Source organism: Neopsephotus bourkii, unplaced genomic scaffold, assembly GCF_033783945.1.
Source record: "Neopsephotus bourkii isolate Nb327-2 ecotype Australia unplaced genomic scaffold, CSIRO-AGI_Nbou_v1 NB_1638, whole genome shotgun sequence".
In the NCBI taxonomy this organism is placed as follows: domain Eukaryota; kingdom Metazoa; phylum Chordata; class Aves; order Psittaciformes; family Psittacidae; genus Neopsephotus; species Neopsephotus bourkii.
This window is the reverse complement of record NW_026902113.1, coordinates 1,958,555-1,975,946: the sequence shown is the minus strand read 5'-3', so window position 1 is coordinate 1,975,946 and position 17,392 is coordinate 1,958,555. Positions and strand designations below refer to the sequence as shown.

The 17,392-nt window shown below is 36.3% G+C and overlaps 1 protein-coding gene across 11 annotated transcripts in view; it reads right to left on the bottom strand.

Moving 5' to 3' along the window:
- CNTN5 (contactin 5) overlaps positions 1–17,392 on the bottom strand; it is a 637,852-nt gene that overhangs the window by 130,233 nt on the left and 490,227 nt on the right. For all 11 annotated transcript variants that reach the window (XM_061374568.1, XM_061374569.1, XM_061374565.1 and 8 more), the window contains one exon: positions 13,130–13,232. In XM_061374568.1, the coding sequence (XP_061230552.1) occupies positions 13,130–13,232 (103 nt within the window). The remainder of the gene's footprint in view (positions 1–13,129; positions 13,233–17,392) is intronic.

The window sequence follows — 17,392 nt, the reverse complement described above, 5'->3', positions numbered from 1 at the left end:
ATTTGCCCTTCAGCCCTACTTCCAGAAAGGTTAGTGACAAAAATTCTTTTGCTGTATTGTCATGGAAGAAAACTGGTTCTGCTGAATAGAACTGGCAAGTGGAATTTTTTGTAGCCTATATTTCTGAGAAATACTGAAGATATTACAAACTGTGAAAATTTTCTCATTTAGCTGCTATGAGATCATTCTGAAAATCAAGTATTTACAAAATTTCTTTAATTTCTTTTAAGTTGCATTTAACTATTTTTTTTTAATTTGCTTTTGTGTCTGCCTCAGGAAGTAAATAACATGGCAAATACAATGGAAACTTGTTCTCTGAGTCACTAAGAAACATATTTTAAAAAAAATCACTTTTTTCTTCATCAATATGAGGTAGTAAGTGTTTTTTCAAAGAGATGAAGTTACTTTAGCCATGTAAATTTAATGATATCAAGGAAAGTATTCCCAACCTGCAAACCACTATCCACCGACAACTTGTAGTTCTGCTTAATGAAGCTTATTTTCCCTGCATAAGTTACAAACTGAGATGTGAATTTTACATCTGAAATAAAAATGTATCTATACCTATTTCTCCTCTGTAACTGTGTGAGAATAAAATGAAATATATGTGATTGAGGATGTGAAAGAATAAAATTGTGTGGCTGTTCTAGAAAATTCATTAAATCCACCATAAAAACTAACTAATGCATGCATATTTTTGTAATACTTTCTAAATGATCCACAGCTTTTTAAAAAATAGAGTAACAGAAGAAGTATCTCTAACATTAATATGAGTTTAATGCAATATGCATAATTGTTAACTTATAATCATTATAATCTATTTTATTTTGGTCTCAGCAGGCATCTATGGGAATGGAGTTTCCTTGTTTATTATGACTCTGCTAACATTCAAACCCTAGGAGTAATTTGATTCAAGTTTCAACTGAGTTCAAAGATTTTAAGTTTTCTCCTTACTTTTGGAAAGAATCTGTTGAATACTACTGGTAAATCTTTGCACCATTGAGAAAAAACACCTCTGCCTGATTCCAGAAATATCATCGTTAAACCTGTAAGTTCTCAGAGGTCACTGGTGACTATGATAGACATTACTGTGGGTTTATTCACTTTGAAGAAAATATGAGTTATAGTTTTATATTTACATATAAAAAATATTCTAAGTTCCCATTTTCTTAAGTATATCATTTTGGACAAGTGCTATTGATTTTGTTGGGACTTCTTCACAAGTTTAACTGGAAATAAAAATTGTTTTTTGAAAAAACTATTGAAAGCAATTTATATATGTTTATTTCACCTTAAAAATAATTTATTTAGATCTATAAAGAACTTGTTTATTTCCAGAAAGTGGTGAGGTGGAAATAAGAGTAAAGCCTGGATTTTAAAATACCTTTTTCATGGATCTCAGCTCCTAGTTTTTCAGCAGTATCTTAAATACAAATACATAGGTTACTTTTTCTATAGTTGATTGGTAAAAATGGGTGTGCTTTTTTGAAATATTTTACCTTTTACTGTAATTTCAATTTCTTTCCACACTATTTCTCCTTACCATGCATCAGTGTTCTGAGCTGTGCCTTCAAACCCACAGGCTCACATCATAACATATCTTGAAAACTAAATCATGCCTGTGTATTTGACACTAGAAAAAAAACCTTTCTCCTTATGCCCTCCAGCATTGCATCCCAGTTAAATATATTCTAATTATTATGGAATAATTATATAGGATTAAAATGTCAAGGAGTATCATGAAATTCTCCCCATCAGATACTTTCCTGAAACGACCATCAGCTATTCACACAACTCTACCTTCAGAATGTTCCATATAAATCAACTAGGGTAAGCTGCAGAGATTTAGGAGGCAAGATAATAACTTTTCCTTTTATTTCGTTATTAAAAGACAGTTAGTACTCATGAAATATAGCAGCAGTGAGTACTGGTGATTTAAGAGTAGAAATAGAATAGGAGGAAATTATGATGAGTTTGAAGCCTGTGTGCAGGAACAAGTCTAGGTCTGCAAGTCCCATCAACCCATCTATTACTGTACTAAAAAGATACGATGCATGTATCAGTGTCACATACTAATGTAGATATGCTTTCTCTGCTGGCTTGCTCTTTATGGCACAGAGCAAGGACAGTGTGCCTGCTTGGCTTCATGTTCAACTCTATGTCATTTTCTCCACACTTCATGTCCTAACACATTAGAGCTTCTCTAACATCTAAACCAATGCTATAGATAATGATTTGTGACCTATAATGATTCATTGTTCATAGTGAATTATATTGCAGAAGATTTCCTCTGCTGACTGATCAGAGCCTAAAGCAATTACTTCAAGCTTTTGCCAAATTCTTAAATTCAAGCTAATAATGAACACAAGAGTCATCTGATTCCAATGTAACCAATCAAGAGAACAGGGGATTCACAATAGGTGAGGTATTGGCTTCACAAGTCATGAGCAAAGGAAAAAAACTACTCTGCAATCTTTGGTTTCTCCATTTAAAAGTCAGAAAAATGTTATTTACTCTTAATGAAATCATAACAGCTTAGCTAGTTGATGAAAAATTTAATAGAAAAGACCTGAATATCTCCTCCTGTTGATTCAGTGCTGGACACATTGTAAAATTCAATATTACATTTATGTCATCATCCTATAGCAGATGCTATATTGTGGGATGGAGGAGATGTTGAGCTACTACAACTATTAAATAAAGACACAAGTAAGCTTTGTTTTTAACTCCATCATTCAGTGATCCTTTTTTTTTCTAGTCTCTGTATGATATCCTACATCAGTTTGCTGGCCGGTGTCACTCTGAAATAAGTGGATATTCTTCTGGAAAGTATTAAAGACATAACAAATAACAGACTGTGATTTGATCAAGGCTGTTGAGAAGATAATCTGAAGGAATTTGAAAAGCAAAATCTGACATGACATCTGCTGTGTTAGTAAGGAGGATAATATATATTCATATGGATAATACATGTTCATATGGACTCTCAGATCCACAATACTACAGTACAACAGTGTTTACTTTCCCTGTGTAACGCTATTTTATAACTGGCCTCCTCTCATGTAATTTTGCTCTGTTCTAACTTTGTCGAGGCTGAACTTCTGTAGCTGGCACATTAATTCAGGATTTCCTAAATCTGCTGTACAGATATAGCTAATGTCTGTGTAGACATAATTTCAGAGGACTAGTTACAATGATTCCAGGACTTCCAGAAAAAAAAGGTCTGCCACCAATCATAATGTAAACCCAGTCTCGGGTGTGCAGGACACCTTTGAACAATCTGGTAGGCTGCTGATCTGAAACTGCTGATCAACTACAGATTTTGAAGACAGAGAGAGTGAAGATTTCTGGAAGTGTTGAATTTAAAGCTCTTGTACCACACACTATTATATGCATTCATTTCTTTGTGGGAATTCCTGAAGAGAAATACAACAATGTTAACAATGGGGCTTACTATTGACAATTGACAGAATATGTTTCCTCCTGACCCTCTCTACCTCTGACACAGACAGAAAGCTTACATAAGTGTGGCATTTCACGACATGGACTCAGGTTGATGCAGAGACTTAAATCCCCATTTATTACCAACAAGCCCTTCTTATCCTCTTGTTCAGTACTTTCCCAACCTTCACACAGTTCAAACTCATTGGCCCCTGCAAAAATCTCCAGGTAAATAGTCCAATCACAATGTTGCAGACCCTCTCACAACCTCCACATCCTCTGGCCTCGAAATGAGAGTCCCTCCACAACTACATCCTAGCCCATCCTCCCAAGGCGTGCTTGTTTACCTTTCCTGTCCTTCTATGTTCCAACTCATCCCCCCAGGGCTTGTCAAGGACCAAAGCCTCAGAGCTTATTCCCAAACTCTTTTTCATGCAAATCTTATCGTCTTCACTCCCCACACATATGTGTTTCTGGATTGTAAATTCAGAGTGAAAAAAGAACAAAACACTCCTCCATCTTTGAACCTAAAGCAAAACTATGTAAATTACTGAACGAAGTTTGTAGTAGCATTTAAAAGTTTTCTTTGATGGCTGTGAAAGTGAAGGGATTGGTAGTACTGCTTCTTCAAAAATGACATTCTACAGACAGACACTTGCAGTTTGGTGGGCTTATTTCCCCACTTTCAACATACCATATGGTAAAAACAATTAATTCTTATTTTTCAGATGTACATAAGAAGCATTAATTCAGAGTGAGGCAGAATGTGGCTTGGTAGTGCTTCTTGATATTTACCAAAGAATCTTTATTACATTGCTATGAATGACTGCAATATTTGTAGCAGCATTATGAAATCTATGCAAGAACAAGCCCACTTCAAGGAAGGCAGAAATCAATCCAGCCTGAAAAATAAGAACAAAATCCAATCCTGGTCTAGCACCTTATGACATAAATTCTTATTCAGTATGAGCTAAAAATGAACTTTAGATTGATGAAAGTCTTAGAAAGATTTATTTGACATAAACAATATGTGCTATCAAAGGAGAAAGAAAAAAAACCCTCCTGGTTCTATTTCTGTCTTATATAAACAAACTCAGCTTGAAGATGCCATGTTCATGTTTAAAAAGGTTCTTTCCTGCCTTCACAAATTTATTTCCAGGGGAAAAGAGATCCCTGCCTACAACGCTGACAAATGCTGTTCTACTGAGGTTGTTCATCCCCTTCTTGGAATTGTTTTGTTATCAGTTGTTTAACAGTAGGATTCACAGCTTCCAGGTTTGGCACCTCATGGTGTTAACTTTTGTTAATAAGTTCTGAAAGTAAGAAGTGGTGTGAAGGGACATGGAGGAACATGATTTTTTGTCCTACGGGATTTAGAAACATATATTTCTATACCAGTTTTTGTCTAAATCTTGCAGTTTGACTTTGGGGAAATTATCCTATCTTAATACCCTATGCCACAGTTTCCTGCTTTTAAAAAGAGAAAACAGCCATTTGAAGTGTCTGTGACGTGTGGATGAAAAATAGAACATCATGATAAGAATTGGTTTTGAGGGTGAAGGCAAATTACTACCCCTGGACTTCTACATTGAGAATTTCCTTAATAGTCAACAATACTAAGATGCTAGCAGTCCTTGTTCCCCTAGTAATCCTCCTGTATGTAGAAAAAACACTGAAATTTTGAAACCCTTGTTTCAACACGGAATTGGATGTATAGCATCTAGAATGATTTGCTCCATTTAATGCAGGACAGGAATCTTGGCACATCTTTAAATTGTGAGTACCATGATACATTTAAAAGACAAGTCTAGATTAGCTTCCTTTTTGCTTGCAAATAGTATATTAAATCTGGTTAGAATTTCTCAAACCTCCGACCCTTCATTTATCAATGTAGTAATTCATCATGTCCTTTCATATTCTGTTTTGACCAGCAGTTCCATGTAGGGAATAACAATGTATGTGCTGCTTTCACCAGGATTCAGTGGAAATGAGGGCTGTTAATGTGCTCTGAATGTCCTTACTACAGAATCATGCTATCTGTGATATTAAAGCTGTTTCTGTGTGTCACTATTGTGGGAAGAGGCAAGAACTGTTCTGTGTTCATGGAAAAGTACAAGGAGGCTTAATCATTTCTGAAAGACAGTACCTAAAAAGGAGCAGCTGGTGGGGATAAATGGCCATTCCACGAAGTATCTGTATACTTAGCAAAGAGACACTCATTCCCTGAGGCTTTTCATACAGTTGTCCAAGATAAAAAAACAGCTTATACTCAGGGAGAAAGCTATGCTTGTGATCACTGAATTTAAGCAAAGGTCAATCACAGTATGTCATGTACGGAGGGGAAATGCCTTCAGATAAAGTAGTTGCTTTCAAATGGATTGAATTTAAAAAAGTCTTTTCTCTCTCTTCTGCAAATCCTGCATGACACTCAGGATGCAAACCTTTCACAAAATATTCTATATTTCTATGATACTATGATTCAGTGTCTCTTGACTGCCACAAAACTAAAAAGATTTGCTGACATATCCCAAAGAAATGCCCAACAGGACTGTCATACCTGGCCCTGAAAACAGTGAAGCCTGTTTTATATCACAGACGTTAATACCATTTTGTGTGTATATATATATATGTAACAGTATGACTCATGTTATATTCCCTTGTTTGTGCACTATAATATTCAGCTCCTTCTTGCCACTTAGACCACTCACTCATCTCAATGCCCCTGAGATGCAGAGTAGGACAGAAGTTAATTTTAAGTTTGTTTTAAACTGTGTATTTGGTCTGCTGCTCTTTAACATGCTATCAGGGCTGGAGAGAAAGGTGAATTCATAGATCTGTATTAAAAAGCTTTATGTCAGAAAAGAACTTGATCTCAAAATAGAAATCCTCATGAGACCTTTTTTTGACACTGGATTAGTGGGAAGGGGTCAAGTTATGGGAAGTTTTTGTCAGGTTCTCTTGTCACTTCATAGCAGGAGATGCTGCCTGCAGGGTCTGAAAGAAAGAAGAATCCTGCTATCTACAGCCAAAACCCAAATACTAGTTCTGAAACATCCTGGAACAGTATAAATTAGGCAATATTTGATTAGCCAAAATCAGCCAACAAAAGGATTAAAGTCAGGGAGAAAGATGGAAAACCTGGGTCATAGCTTTAACTGGCAGACTGAAAGAAAAAGTCCTATTTCACAAATCTGAAGAGCAGAGAGAGTAAAGTTTTGTCCTCTGCAGGTAAGAAACGATACAGTGTAATGCTGGAAACTTGCATTCACTGTATTGAGGGACCAGATGGCTAACTGCATGTGTAGAGATCTGTGCAACCTGGGCCTGTGAATCATTATAGGATTATTGTTTGTGAATTTTGTGTTGCTGCCAAAGTCACATACAGCTGAAGTTCAGAAGAAAAGAAAGGAACCAGGCACTACAAAACCTTTGACCAAAGATGTACTTCCTGGATGCATTTAACCTTTTCTGAAATTACTCTCTTCCTCATTACATAACTGGCCAACACTGACCAGACCTCACAGAAACATCCAACATGTGTCTTTGCAAAGTCTATCTTTTTACACCTGCAAAGATTTGCAATATCTAGAAGCCTTCTTTATAGCCATTACCCTATGTCATTGTCTTAATGATCAAAATCAGGAAAAATAGCTTCTTCAGATACCTCATGTAGTACTCCAACATTATAGTCAGGTGCCCTTCACCAGATCATAAAGATTTTTTTTGTATCACCACACTGACCTTTGCTTAAATATAATATTCACTTATACATTTTTTGCTTTAATTTCTGTATATTTCAAAATCTTCATTAAACTCTCTCTACATGTACATTACCTTCAATGAAAATATTGATAGTGACATACAATAAATGACAGCATTTATAATAGAAGCTTGAAGAACAGTTTAAAAAATATGTTAAAAGACAATCAAGTTAAGGAGATAAGTTAAAATTCTATACTCTATGGATCTAAAATGCTGAGATATTTATTAATCAGAATTGAGCCAGTTTCTTGTTTCAAGATATTTTAGAATATTTTCTAGACTACAAATCATTAAATTTCATTCACTTCTGTGACTTAAATGTACGTAACTTCACCTTACTTATTTTACTTTTATTTTATGCTATTTTATGTTATTTTATTTTAATTTATTTCGAAAGCCAGCATTAAAAATGTACTATCAGCTGAGTTCTTGCAAGCCATATAACATATGGGATGAATGTTTATGATTGAGCTACAAATCTTGTCAAAAGTTTACAACAGAATGATTAAAGCAACTTTAACGTAACAGCACAAATGATGCTTCTATCATGACAGCCTCATCATAATTCAGTAATAAAAGTAAGTCAATATCTCTATTTTATTCTTGTCTTAACTAAAAATATTTCATAATATAAGCATAGTCTTGATACTAGTAAAGTGAAACACCCTAGCATTTAGAAAGAATATCGATATACTGTGTAGATGTTATTATTTTACAGAAATAGCACAAGCATAAAACACTGTCTCAAAAATACAGAAAAACAAGCATATAGGTTAGTAAGAAAAATTGTCTGTCAGCATTGTTCTCCATTGACTCTTTTGATTAAAATCTCTAGGTGTTCACCTAGATGTTTAAAAAAATAACCATAGTGAAAAAAAGGATGCATAAAACTTTTTCTTGGTTTTTTTTTTTTTTTTTTTAGCAAAACAATCCTTTTGGTTGTCTACATGGCCCAGGGATCCTATTTTAGAAGCAAAGACTGAAAGCTTTGATAACCTACAAGCACAGCAATAGCTCACATCCCCTAGTTTGTAATAATGAGAAATTGCTCACTCAAAATTGGTTGTTGGCACTATCATAATATAAACTGTATATACTCTTTTTCTTCTGGCTGGAGCCAGAAAACCTTAGCAGTATGAAGTTTATAAGCAGAATAAAATAGAAGCTGCTGTATGGTGTGATGCACGACCAGAAATGTAGTGAGGAAAAGGCTGAAGTTTGAGGGTTAGGTAGGGTGTGTGCATTATACATGATTTGACATTAAAAAATCTGTGTGAGTGAGTGTAGAAGAACTATTTGAAAGGGAAACAAGGAGTCAACCTAGAGTTATATGTCAAAAAAAAAAAAAAACAAACAAAAACCAGACTGATACAGTTCTGACACTTCTGTTTTCTTGCTTTTGTCTGACAGCAAGGGTTTGTGCTCAACAACTGTAACTTACAGTTTTTCATGTGAGCTTTGACAAACCAATCTTGTATCATTGTTCAAGCTACAAAAACTTGTTCATTTTGAGGTTCTTACCAAAGCCATATATTCCCATCCATGTCTACTTTTAAGTTCCATGTTAAAATAATAGTATTAAAATCATGTAGGAGATAACTATACTATATATAACTTGATGGAGGACTTAAAAGTCCTTTTACGAGTGTTATTTTCATATCTTTCTAATGAGGAGCTAAATGAAGACATCGGAATTCTTCCATTTAAAAAAGTACATGCAGAAAAGGAATGAAAGAATTAACCAGCTGCCTCCAGATATTCTTGGGAGCAAACTCAGTAAAATTCTAGAGAAAATTAAAATTACATCCTGCTGTCACAGAAGGCGGTACCCGACAAATAGTATTTCTGCATCAGGAAAAGCCAGCAATGCTTTGAATTGTGCAAGAATCTCAGATGGAGAAATGATGGCTTTTTCACCAAAATTTACCCAAAGAACAAAGTTATGATCTGTCTTCTTGATTTACATAATAAACTTACTTAATTTCTGACATTAAAATAATGGACTTGTTGGAAAAACAGGTTTATTGAACTACAAAGAATAACCTCACTATCAATAAGCTCATTTATGTGTTTTATAAAAATAAATTGGCTTGTCTTTTTAAATAACAAAGCCACAAGCAGTGAAAATAATGTTGCTCAAAAGCAAATATTACCATACTGCTAGTTAGATTTATATTTTTTAATGAATTCTTCTATTTAGTAAGTTTTAAAGGAAATATTTTTCTCTTTTTTAAAATGATTATATTGCCTTATCAATGCTTAATGTAAATCTTAATCAGGATTTAACAATTACATAAATTAAAAAGATGTAAATCTCCTTTTATGAGAAAAAGAAGATATTAATACTTTGCTATTTCCAGTAGGGTTTTGGGTTTTTTAAATTATTCTTTTTTTAATAAATATGGTCCACTGTCATGTTAAAAAACAAACAAGAATTCAAGTGTTCCTGTTAAAAAAGGACATAATTAAATGGGTGGCAGAAAATATATCTGTATATATAACTGTATATATTCGTACATATATGAAACATACCTTTTTTATTAACAATTGAAACACAAGTTATCGAGTGGATGTGACAGTGGATATGGATGCAAAAACAACTTTTCCACAAAAGAGGGCGAGCATAAATATCCATCACAAATCACAAAACATCACTAATTGCAAAATGTGCACTCTGATATAAAATACAATAATTATTTTCTTTTGACTCCTCTCTTTATCATGTCTTCTGCTATACCTCACCAGTAAATCATGGATACATGCAGGGATTTCTTAGCTAATGACTAATGCTCACTATAAGCAGCAATATCTAAGACAAATAACATTGTTTTGAGAGATTTCACTCTTGTACTTCGAATTCTTTAGCAACAACAAAGCCTATTTGTAAGTGGCATCAGTAACAATATTTTCACTTATAAGGGGACCAGCTACATATTGTTCGGATCAGAATAAAATCCTTCTCAGAGAATTTCTGCCTGTCAAACAATTAAGACATTTGTTTTTAGTTTGAAGACAAAAGCTGCACAGCTCCAATTTATTTAATTCCTACAGACATACTGACTGGCAGTTCTAAATAAACACTATTAATAAATCATTAATCTGTAACAAAGACTACTTTCTTTCTGGAATATTTGCCAAATATCTACTTCAGGAAATCTCACTGGAACATCTGCCATTCTCACAGTTACACTGGAGAGAGAAGAGTGTTTCAGACAGCTAAATTAAAGCATGAGAAAACCAGAAGCACATTGGTTTTGAGACTGTAACAACTTTTGTGTTATTTACAGTAAGAATTAAAATCACCAGATCTCAAAATGTTAAATAAAGAATGAACAAATTAGTGCTGATTCAGTTAGGTAATGGCAGTGTAACAAGGAAGATCCTTATAAGCTATCAGGAATAAGAGATGACAACAAAAAAAAAGAAAATCATGAAAATGTATGGGAAAGCTGATGTATTTTTACCTCAGCCTCCAGGTTTCAAACGAGGCCTGAAATGTCATTCATGTAATTATTACCATATCAGGTTGAAAGCAATTTCAGCTCAGCTGATTTGATTGTTCATTAATGGCTGTGAAAAGGAGATAAGGAATGTGCATGGTAAAAATAGCTGCCCATTACAATAGCAGCAAATGGGGTCAACTTACTAGATAACCTTAAATTCCTTGATTGTTTAGGTGTTTTTGTTTTGCTTTTTGTTTATTAAAGATTAATGCTAAATATGAACTTGGAAATAAGCCAATCAAAGCCTTTCTGTTAACCTTCACCATCCTTATGTGGCTGTTTAAATAGTGACTGACTGGTTTTGACAGTTTACTAAATCTCAGGATGCTGATGATGGAAGGTATCAGTAGCTGCATTTCTTGTCTGTCAGTTACGGTTATGAAGGATATGTGGCATGCTTCCTCTTCACTAGAAAGCAAGAGTTGACTTGTAATCTGTCAGCAACTAGAATTTAATTCCAGCAAAATGAAGAAAATAAGAACTAACACACTGGTTACTGCTTTAGCTGTAGCCAAGAGCCTAAATGGGCCTGGTTGCCGACTATTGACCTGGCAGAAAATTGGTTAGTGTCACTGACAGTCGAGAGCCTGGAGCTACCAGCCTCTGCAGAACAGCCCTTTTCCTCATATATTTCAGGGAATCTCTCTATTTATTGCTTTGCTGCCTTCTCTAGTGTACCTCTTTCCTTTTCTTTACTATATATAACACAAAATACAAGTTTTACCCTACAGAAGTTCTCTCAAATTGTTTTCTAAGCTACTGCTTACATTTAAGTTGTAAATGAATTTGCAAAAGCCACTGTTACTGTCTAGTGGCTCCTGATATGTGGGCTATGGTCTCCCACATTTTGTTTGGACTACTTTGGCTATGTTCCATCTCTCCTTCAACTTCACCAGGCCTAAACAAATGCAATTCAAATACTTTCTCAGAATAATTATTCATTAACACTTTCTGTTGACCTGTTCACTGAGAATATCCGGATATTGGTCAAACAGGAAAAACAGACAAGAAGGGAAGCAAGTTTAAGACATGTATCATCCAGACAGTAAATAACACCTGTTAACAGAAAAATCTGAACAAAAAAAATCCAGTGACACATGAAGGTCAAAAATACTATAAAAACATTTTAAAAGTCCTCTTGGGTAGTAGACTCAGGCTTTGTATATGTACTTTGGAATACCAGACCTGCTGGGCAAGCTGGAGTGGTGATCCTCAGGAAACAGACTGTTGTTTCAGAACTCCTTTCCTGTTAATGCTTTGCTCGTACTAAGGTAAGTAAGAAGAATTGCCATGGAAGATATGCTACTCCTTGGGCTAATTGATTTGTGAAGTTCCTCCATCCACAAGAGTTACAAAGACAAATCATTCCACTATTTCTTAATCAAAGCCAGGCTGTAAGAAACCTGTATATATGCCTTGATTAGCTGTGAACTACAACACCAAGCAGGATATATGATATTGAGCAGCATGACTTTGCGGGGTGCAGGACATGTACAAAAGGAACACCACTATAAAAAGGAACTGAAAAGAATTCAATACAGTGAGATTTCTTTCAATACACACACCTCCACATAGAATTTGATGGTGTATTTTGGAAAAAAAATGAACCCCTTCTATTTTTGTATATGTCTCTAGTGAAATATCACTGATGGAACATCTGGTTTTATCTACGTATATGTACAGAAGGAAGAATAATTTCTTTCTGTTTAACTGTATACTACCTTTCCAACCCTTATTTTTGGCAGTGATAGTAACTGCCGCAACAAAACTGATATATTATCAATTTCAGCCTATATTCCGTAATCTGAATAATGAAATAATTTATATGACATGGCAAAGAAGTATTTCTAAAACCTTCCTCTCCCTAAGTTGATTTATCAGTAAGCATATAAAACCTCCTTTGACTAAATACCTGTTCTCTAGTAGTGCTATTAGGCCAGGTAGAAACAAGAGAATTGGCACTGCTATAATGTGTGTTAGGACATGTTTAAAACATTGTGCTTTTAGCTTCATACGTAAGCTACAAATTTGGGAAGAAAATACTAAAAAAGAAAGCTACTAATCTTGTTTATTCTCCAACTATAATATTTTGGCAGAATAAATTCTCATTTACTGATTTATGGTATCACAGTGATTAAAATGGGTGAGTCTGGTAATTTTTTTCAAAAAAACCCCACCAGCTTTCCTCTTTTTGTTATAAGAATATTGCTTTTCATTTTGACACAGTCTTTTAACTTGAATGAATTACTGCCCACAGAAATGGCTGGGCAGGGAATTAATAATTGGCTATTTAGTCAATTGGTTACTTTGTGCAGTAAGAACTGTTTGTGATAATGAAATCCAGCAAAATAATGAAACCACAAATTAGGCATGTCAAATCCTAATAAACAACGATGTCTAATTATCACAGAATCTGTACTTACTTGCCAAGTGCAAAACACTCCATCTTAACAGTAGTTCCCCTTGCAGCTGTAACTGTGTAAGGAAAATGGACTTCAATTTTTGGTTCATACTCTCCCATCACACCTGGAAAATAAGGAATGTTTAGAATATGAAATATCATCAGTTTTCTACTTGTTGAGATAATCACAGGAAAATCCCATGGCTTGCTTTTTGAACTTTCCCAGCAGTAAAGCTTGTAACTGATGGAGATAGCCTTGTTTGTTCTGATATGCTCTGCTCGGGTCCAGTACATATTCTAAAATGCTCTTCAGAGTTACCAGCAGCACAACAGTGAGCTTAAGGAAAAGGATTTGTTTTTTCAAACATGAGTTAATGTTTACATTTTGAAAGTTTAAAAAAGGTAAACTATTTGAAAGGGACGAGAATTTCCAGAGACCAAAGCTTTGTTCACTAGTGCAGTCACATTTATGACAAATAAATCAACATCATCACGCTGTAGTCATCTGAGGGCCTTCTAAGCTCAGCAAGAAAAATTCAACTGATGTAACAGCATTTGTGCAAGCAGATACAAACACAGATATGCAAACACATACAAAGTCCAGTTATTCATTTTCTGTTACCTTTTAATTCAGGAGATGATTAATTTTATCAGGACAACACAGTACCATAAGACACAACTAGAAAAACATTTAGGAATGAGAAAAATATATACACTGAAATCAATACAGTTATCTTGCATTTGCTGTGGAGTGACTGACAGCTTTGAAGAATCACAAGAGTTTAGGAAATGAGAAATGACCAGGGAAGGGAGACAGGTTTTATAAGGAGAGGTGAAAGGTCGGTATTTGATGCATCTTAGAGGAAATGTCACGATTGACTTGGCAGGAGAATATGACTCTAACAGCTTTGTTCAGTTAGACAGAAGATGGGCTACCGGGCTAAGTGATGCTCAGGAACTAAAAGCAACATTAAACAAACTAAAACTTGTTCCGATTTTTAGATGAGGAAAACTGAATAAAATTTGGCTTGTGGACACGACAGCAACAAGACAAGTCTATCCTGAATCTATAAAAATCAGCCGTCTCCAAAGAATTCTAGAGCAAGCAATTAAGACAGCAAAAGAGAGACAACAGAGATATTATTCAAGAAAGAGAAGAGAAAGGAGCATGAGGAAGAACATGAAAGTAGAAGAATATGAGATTTGCAGCTCAGAGAAGACCAGCTGGCAGAAAAAGATGGAAAACAACCCATAGACTATTAGAGAAAAAAATAATATAGAAGGCTGAAAACACATATATTTCTAGCTCTTCAAATATTTCATACGAACTCAGGAGTTTACAGTGGGGCTGTGCTGTCTTCCTTCTGTTGTCCCACAGGCTCCCGCAGCTTGCCTCTGGGAGGAAGTCTGAACTATATGCATTTAACCATGTCTTTGGGGGCTTAAGCTGAGATCTGAATATGTCTGTTGTGAATCAAATAACAGAAGTAGGAAGCACAAAATGCTTTTAGTTCAAAGAATGTGATTCCATAAATAATGTGGCTTTATAATTACCAGGAGATTTCTTTTTTAAAAAAGCATAACCGCAAGTCAAGAAGAACCTGCGGATGAAGCACTGTATAGACAGATAGGACCAGCCTCATGCTCACAGGCCCTTGTTCTCATGGGTGGCTTCAACCACCCTGATATCTGTTGGAATGACAGTATGGCCCGGCACAAGTAATCCAGGAGGTTCCTCGACTGTGTGGAAGACAACTTCCTTCTGCAAGTAATAGAGGAACCGACAAGGAGAGGTGCCATGCTTGACCTCGTGCTCACCAACAGGGAAGGGCTCGTTGGAAATGTGACACTGCAGGGCAGCCTTGGACACAGCAATCACGAGATGGTCAAATTCGAGATCCTCAGGACAGTGAGAAGAGCGTGCAGCAAGCTCACTGCCCTGGACTTCAAAAGAGCAGACTTTGGCCCCTTCAGGAACCTGCTTAGTAAGGTTACATGGGATATAGCCCTAGAGGGCAGAGGGGCCCAAGACTGTTGGCTGATATTCAAGGATCACCTGCTACAAGCTCAGGAGTGTTGCATCCCAACTAGAAGGGAGTGCAGCAGGAGGGCCAGGAGACCTCCTTGGATGGATAAGGAGCTGCTGAGGAAAATTCAAACGAAAAAAGAGTCTTATAGAAAGCAAAAGCAAGGACAGGCGGCCTGGGAAGAGTACAGGGATGTTGTCCAGGAAGCTAGGGACCAGGTTAGGAAAGCCAAGGCCCAGTTAGAATTCAACTTGGCTAGGGATGTTAAGGATAACAGGCAGGGATTCTATAGGTACATAGCGAATAAAAAACAGACTAGGGACAATGTAAGCCCTCTCTGGAAGCTATTGGGTGAACTGACTACACAGGATTTGGAGAAGGCTGAGGTTCTGAATGATTTCTTTGCTTCAGTCTTCACTGGCAGAGGCTCTGATCGCACCACCCAAGTCTTGGAAGGCAGATGCAGGGACCGTGAGAATGAAGACCTTGGGCCCACTGTAGGAGAGGAACTGGTTCGAGACCGTCTTAAAAATCTGAACGGGCACAAGCCCATGGGTCCTGATGAAATCCATCCGTGGGTCCTGAAGGAGCTTGCAAATGAAGTTGCTAAGCCGCTGGCCATCATATTTGAAAAATCATGGCAGTCAGGTGAAGTTCCCAATGACTGGAAAAAGGGTAATATAACCCCCATTTTCGAGAAGGGGTCAGAGGTTGGCTACAGTTTGGGCAGAGAAGAGATTCACAGCAGCCCTGCGGAGAAGGACTTGGGTATGTTGGTCGATGAGAAAAAAAACTTGAGCCACGTTCAGTGTGGGCTCGCAGCCCAGAAAGCCAACCTTATCCTGGGCTAAATCAAAAGGAGTGTGACCAGCAGGTTGAAGGAGGTGATCCTGCCCCTCTACTCTGCTCTCGTGAGACCTCACTTGGAGTATTGTGAGCAGTACTGGTGTCCTCAACATAAAAAGGACATGGAACTATTGGAACAAGTCCAGAGGAGGGCCACAAGGATGATCAGGGGACTGGAGCACCTCCCGCATGAAGACAGGCTGAGAAAGTTAGGGCTGTTCAGCCTGGAGAAGAGAAGGCTGCATGAAACCTCATAGCATCCTTCCAGTATCTGAAGGGGGCATATAGGGATGCTGGGAAGGGACTCTTCATTAGGGACTGTAGTGATAGGACAAGGGGTAATGGGTTGAGACTTTAACAGGGGAAGTTTAGATTGGATATAAGGAGGAAATTCTTTCCTGTTAGGGTGGTGAGGCACTGGAATAGGTTGCCCAGGGAGGCTGTGAATGCTTCATCCCTGGCAGTATTCAAGGCCAGGCTGGACAAAGCCTTGGGTGATATGGTTTAGTGTGATGTGTCCCTGTCCATGGCGGGGGGGGGTGGAACTAGATGGTCTTAAGGTGCTTTCCCAACCCTAACTATTCTATGATTCTATAAGTATTACATGTACTAGCAGTAGTGACACAATTATCCTAGAAAACATGACTAAACCATTTTTTTTTACATTGCTTTGTGAACTTGTGGAAAAATACTCCCCGTTGTTTGAAACGACAAATTCTGAACCAATTCTGGCATTAAAGCTTAAAAGGCTTTTTTTTTTTTTGGTAGAAAAAACAAAATTAACCTTTGTGTCCTGTGTATTAAAATAAGGTCAGGGCATCAACCAAATTGTAGTCAACTGCTATTTTCCCTAGACTGGACTAAAATCTTTTCTAGTGTAATCTGTCATAAAAATTTTATTCCCATAGGCTTGTACTGTGTCAATAAATTACATTATCTAATTACACTCCTTGTGACTCCTTTTACTGTTTCTGGCCTTTTTTTTTTTTTGGTGTGTGATTATGAATACCAGTGTCTGATTCATCTCAGTATCTGTCATAGACTCTTTTAGCTGTGCTTTTTATAGACTGAAAAATCCCAGACTATTAATCCTTCCTTAAAGCGAACCTTTAATAAACTTGCAATCATTCCTAGTGCCTATATTGCGCAATTTCAAATTCCATTAGATCATTTTGAGATGGGAAGATGAGAACCGCACAGCATGAATGAAGCTGTAGATCATTTTTGCTTCTTCTCTTGTTGTTTTTGTTTGTTCCTTATTGTTTTCATCATAGTTCATTTCTATTTGCCTTTTTTGCACTTGAGCTGATGTTCATCCACAATGGCACCCTAATTACCTATAACATACAATAAAGGTATTTATACTTTTAGGTTTGGGTGTTACATAAATTTGTACTGGGTGACATTATTTA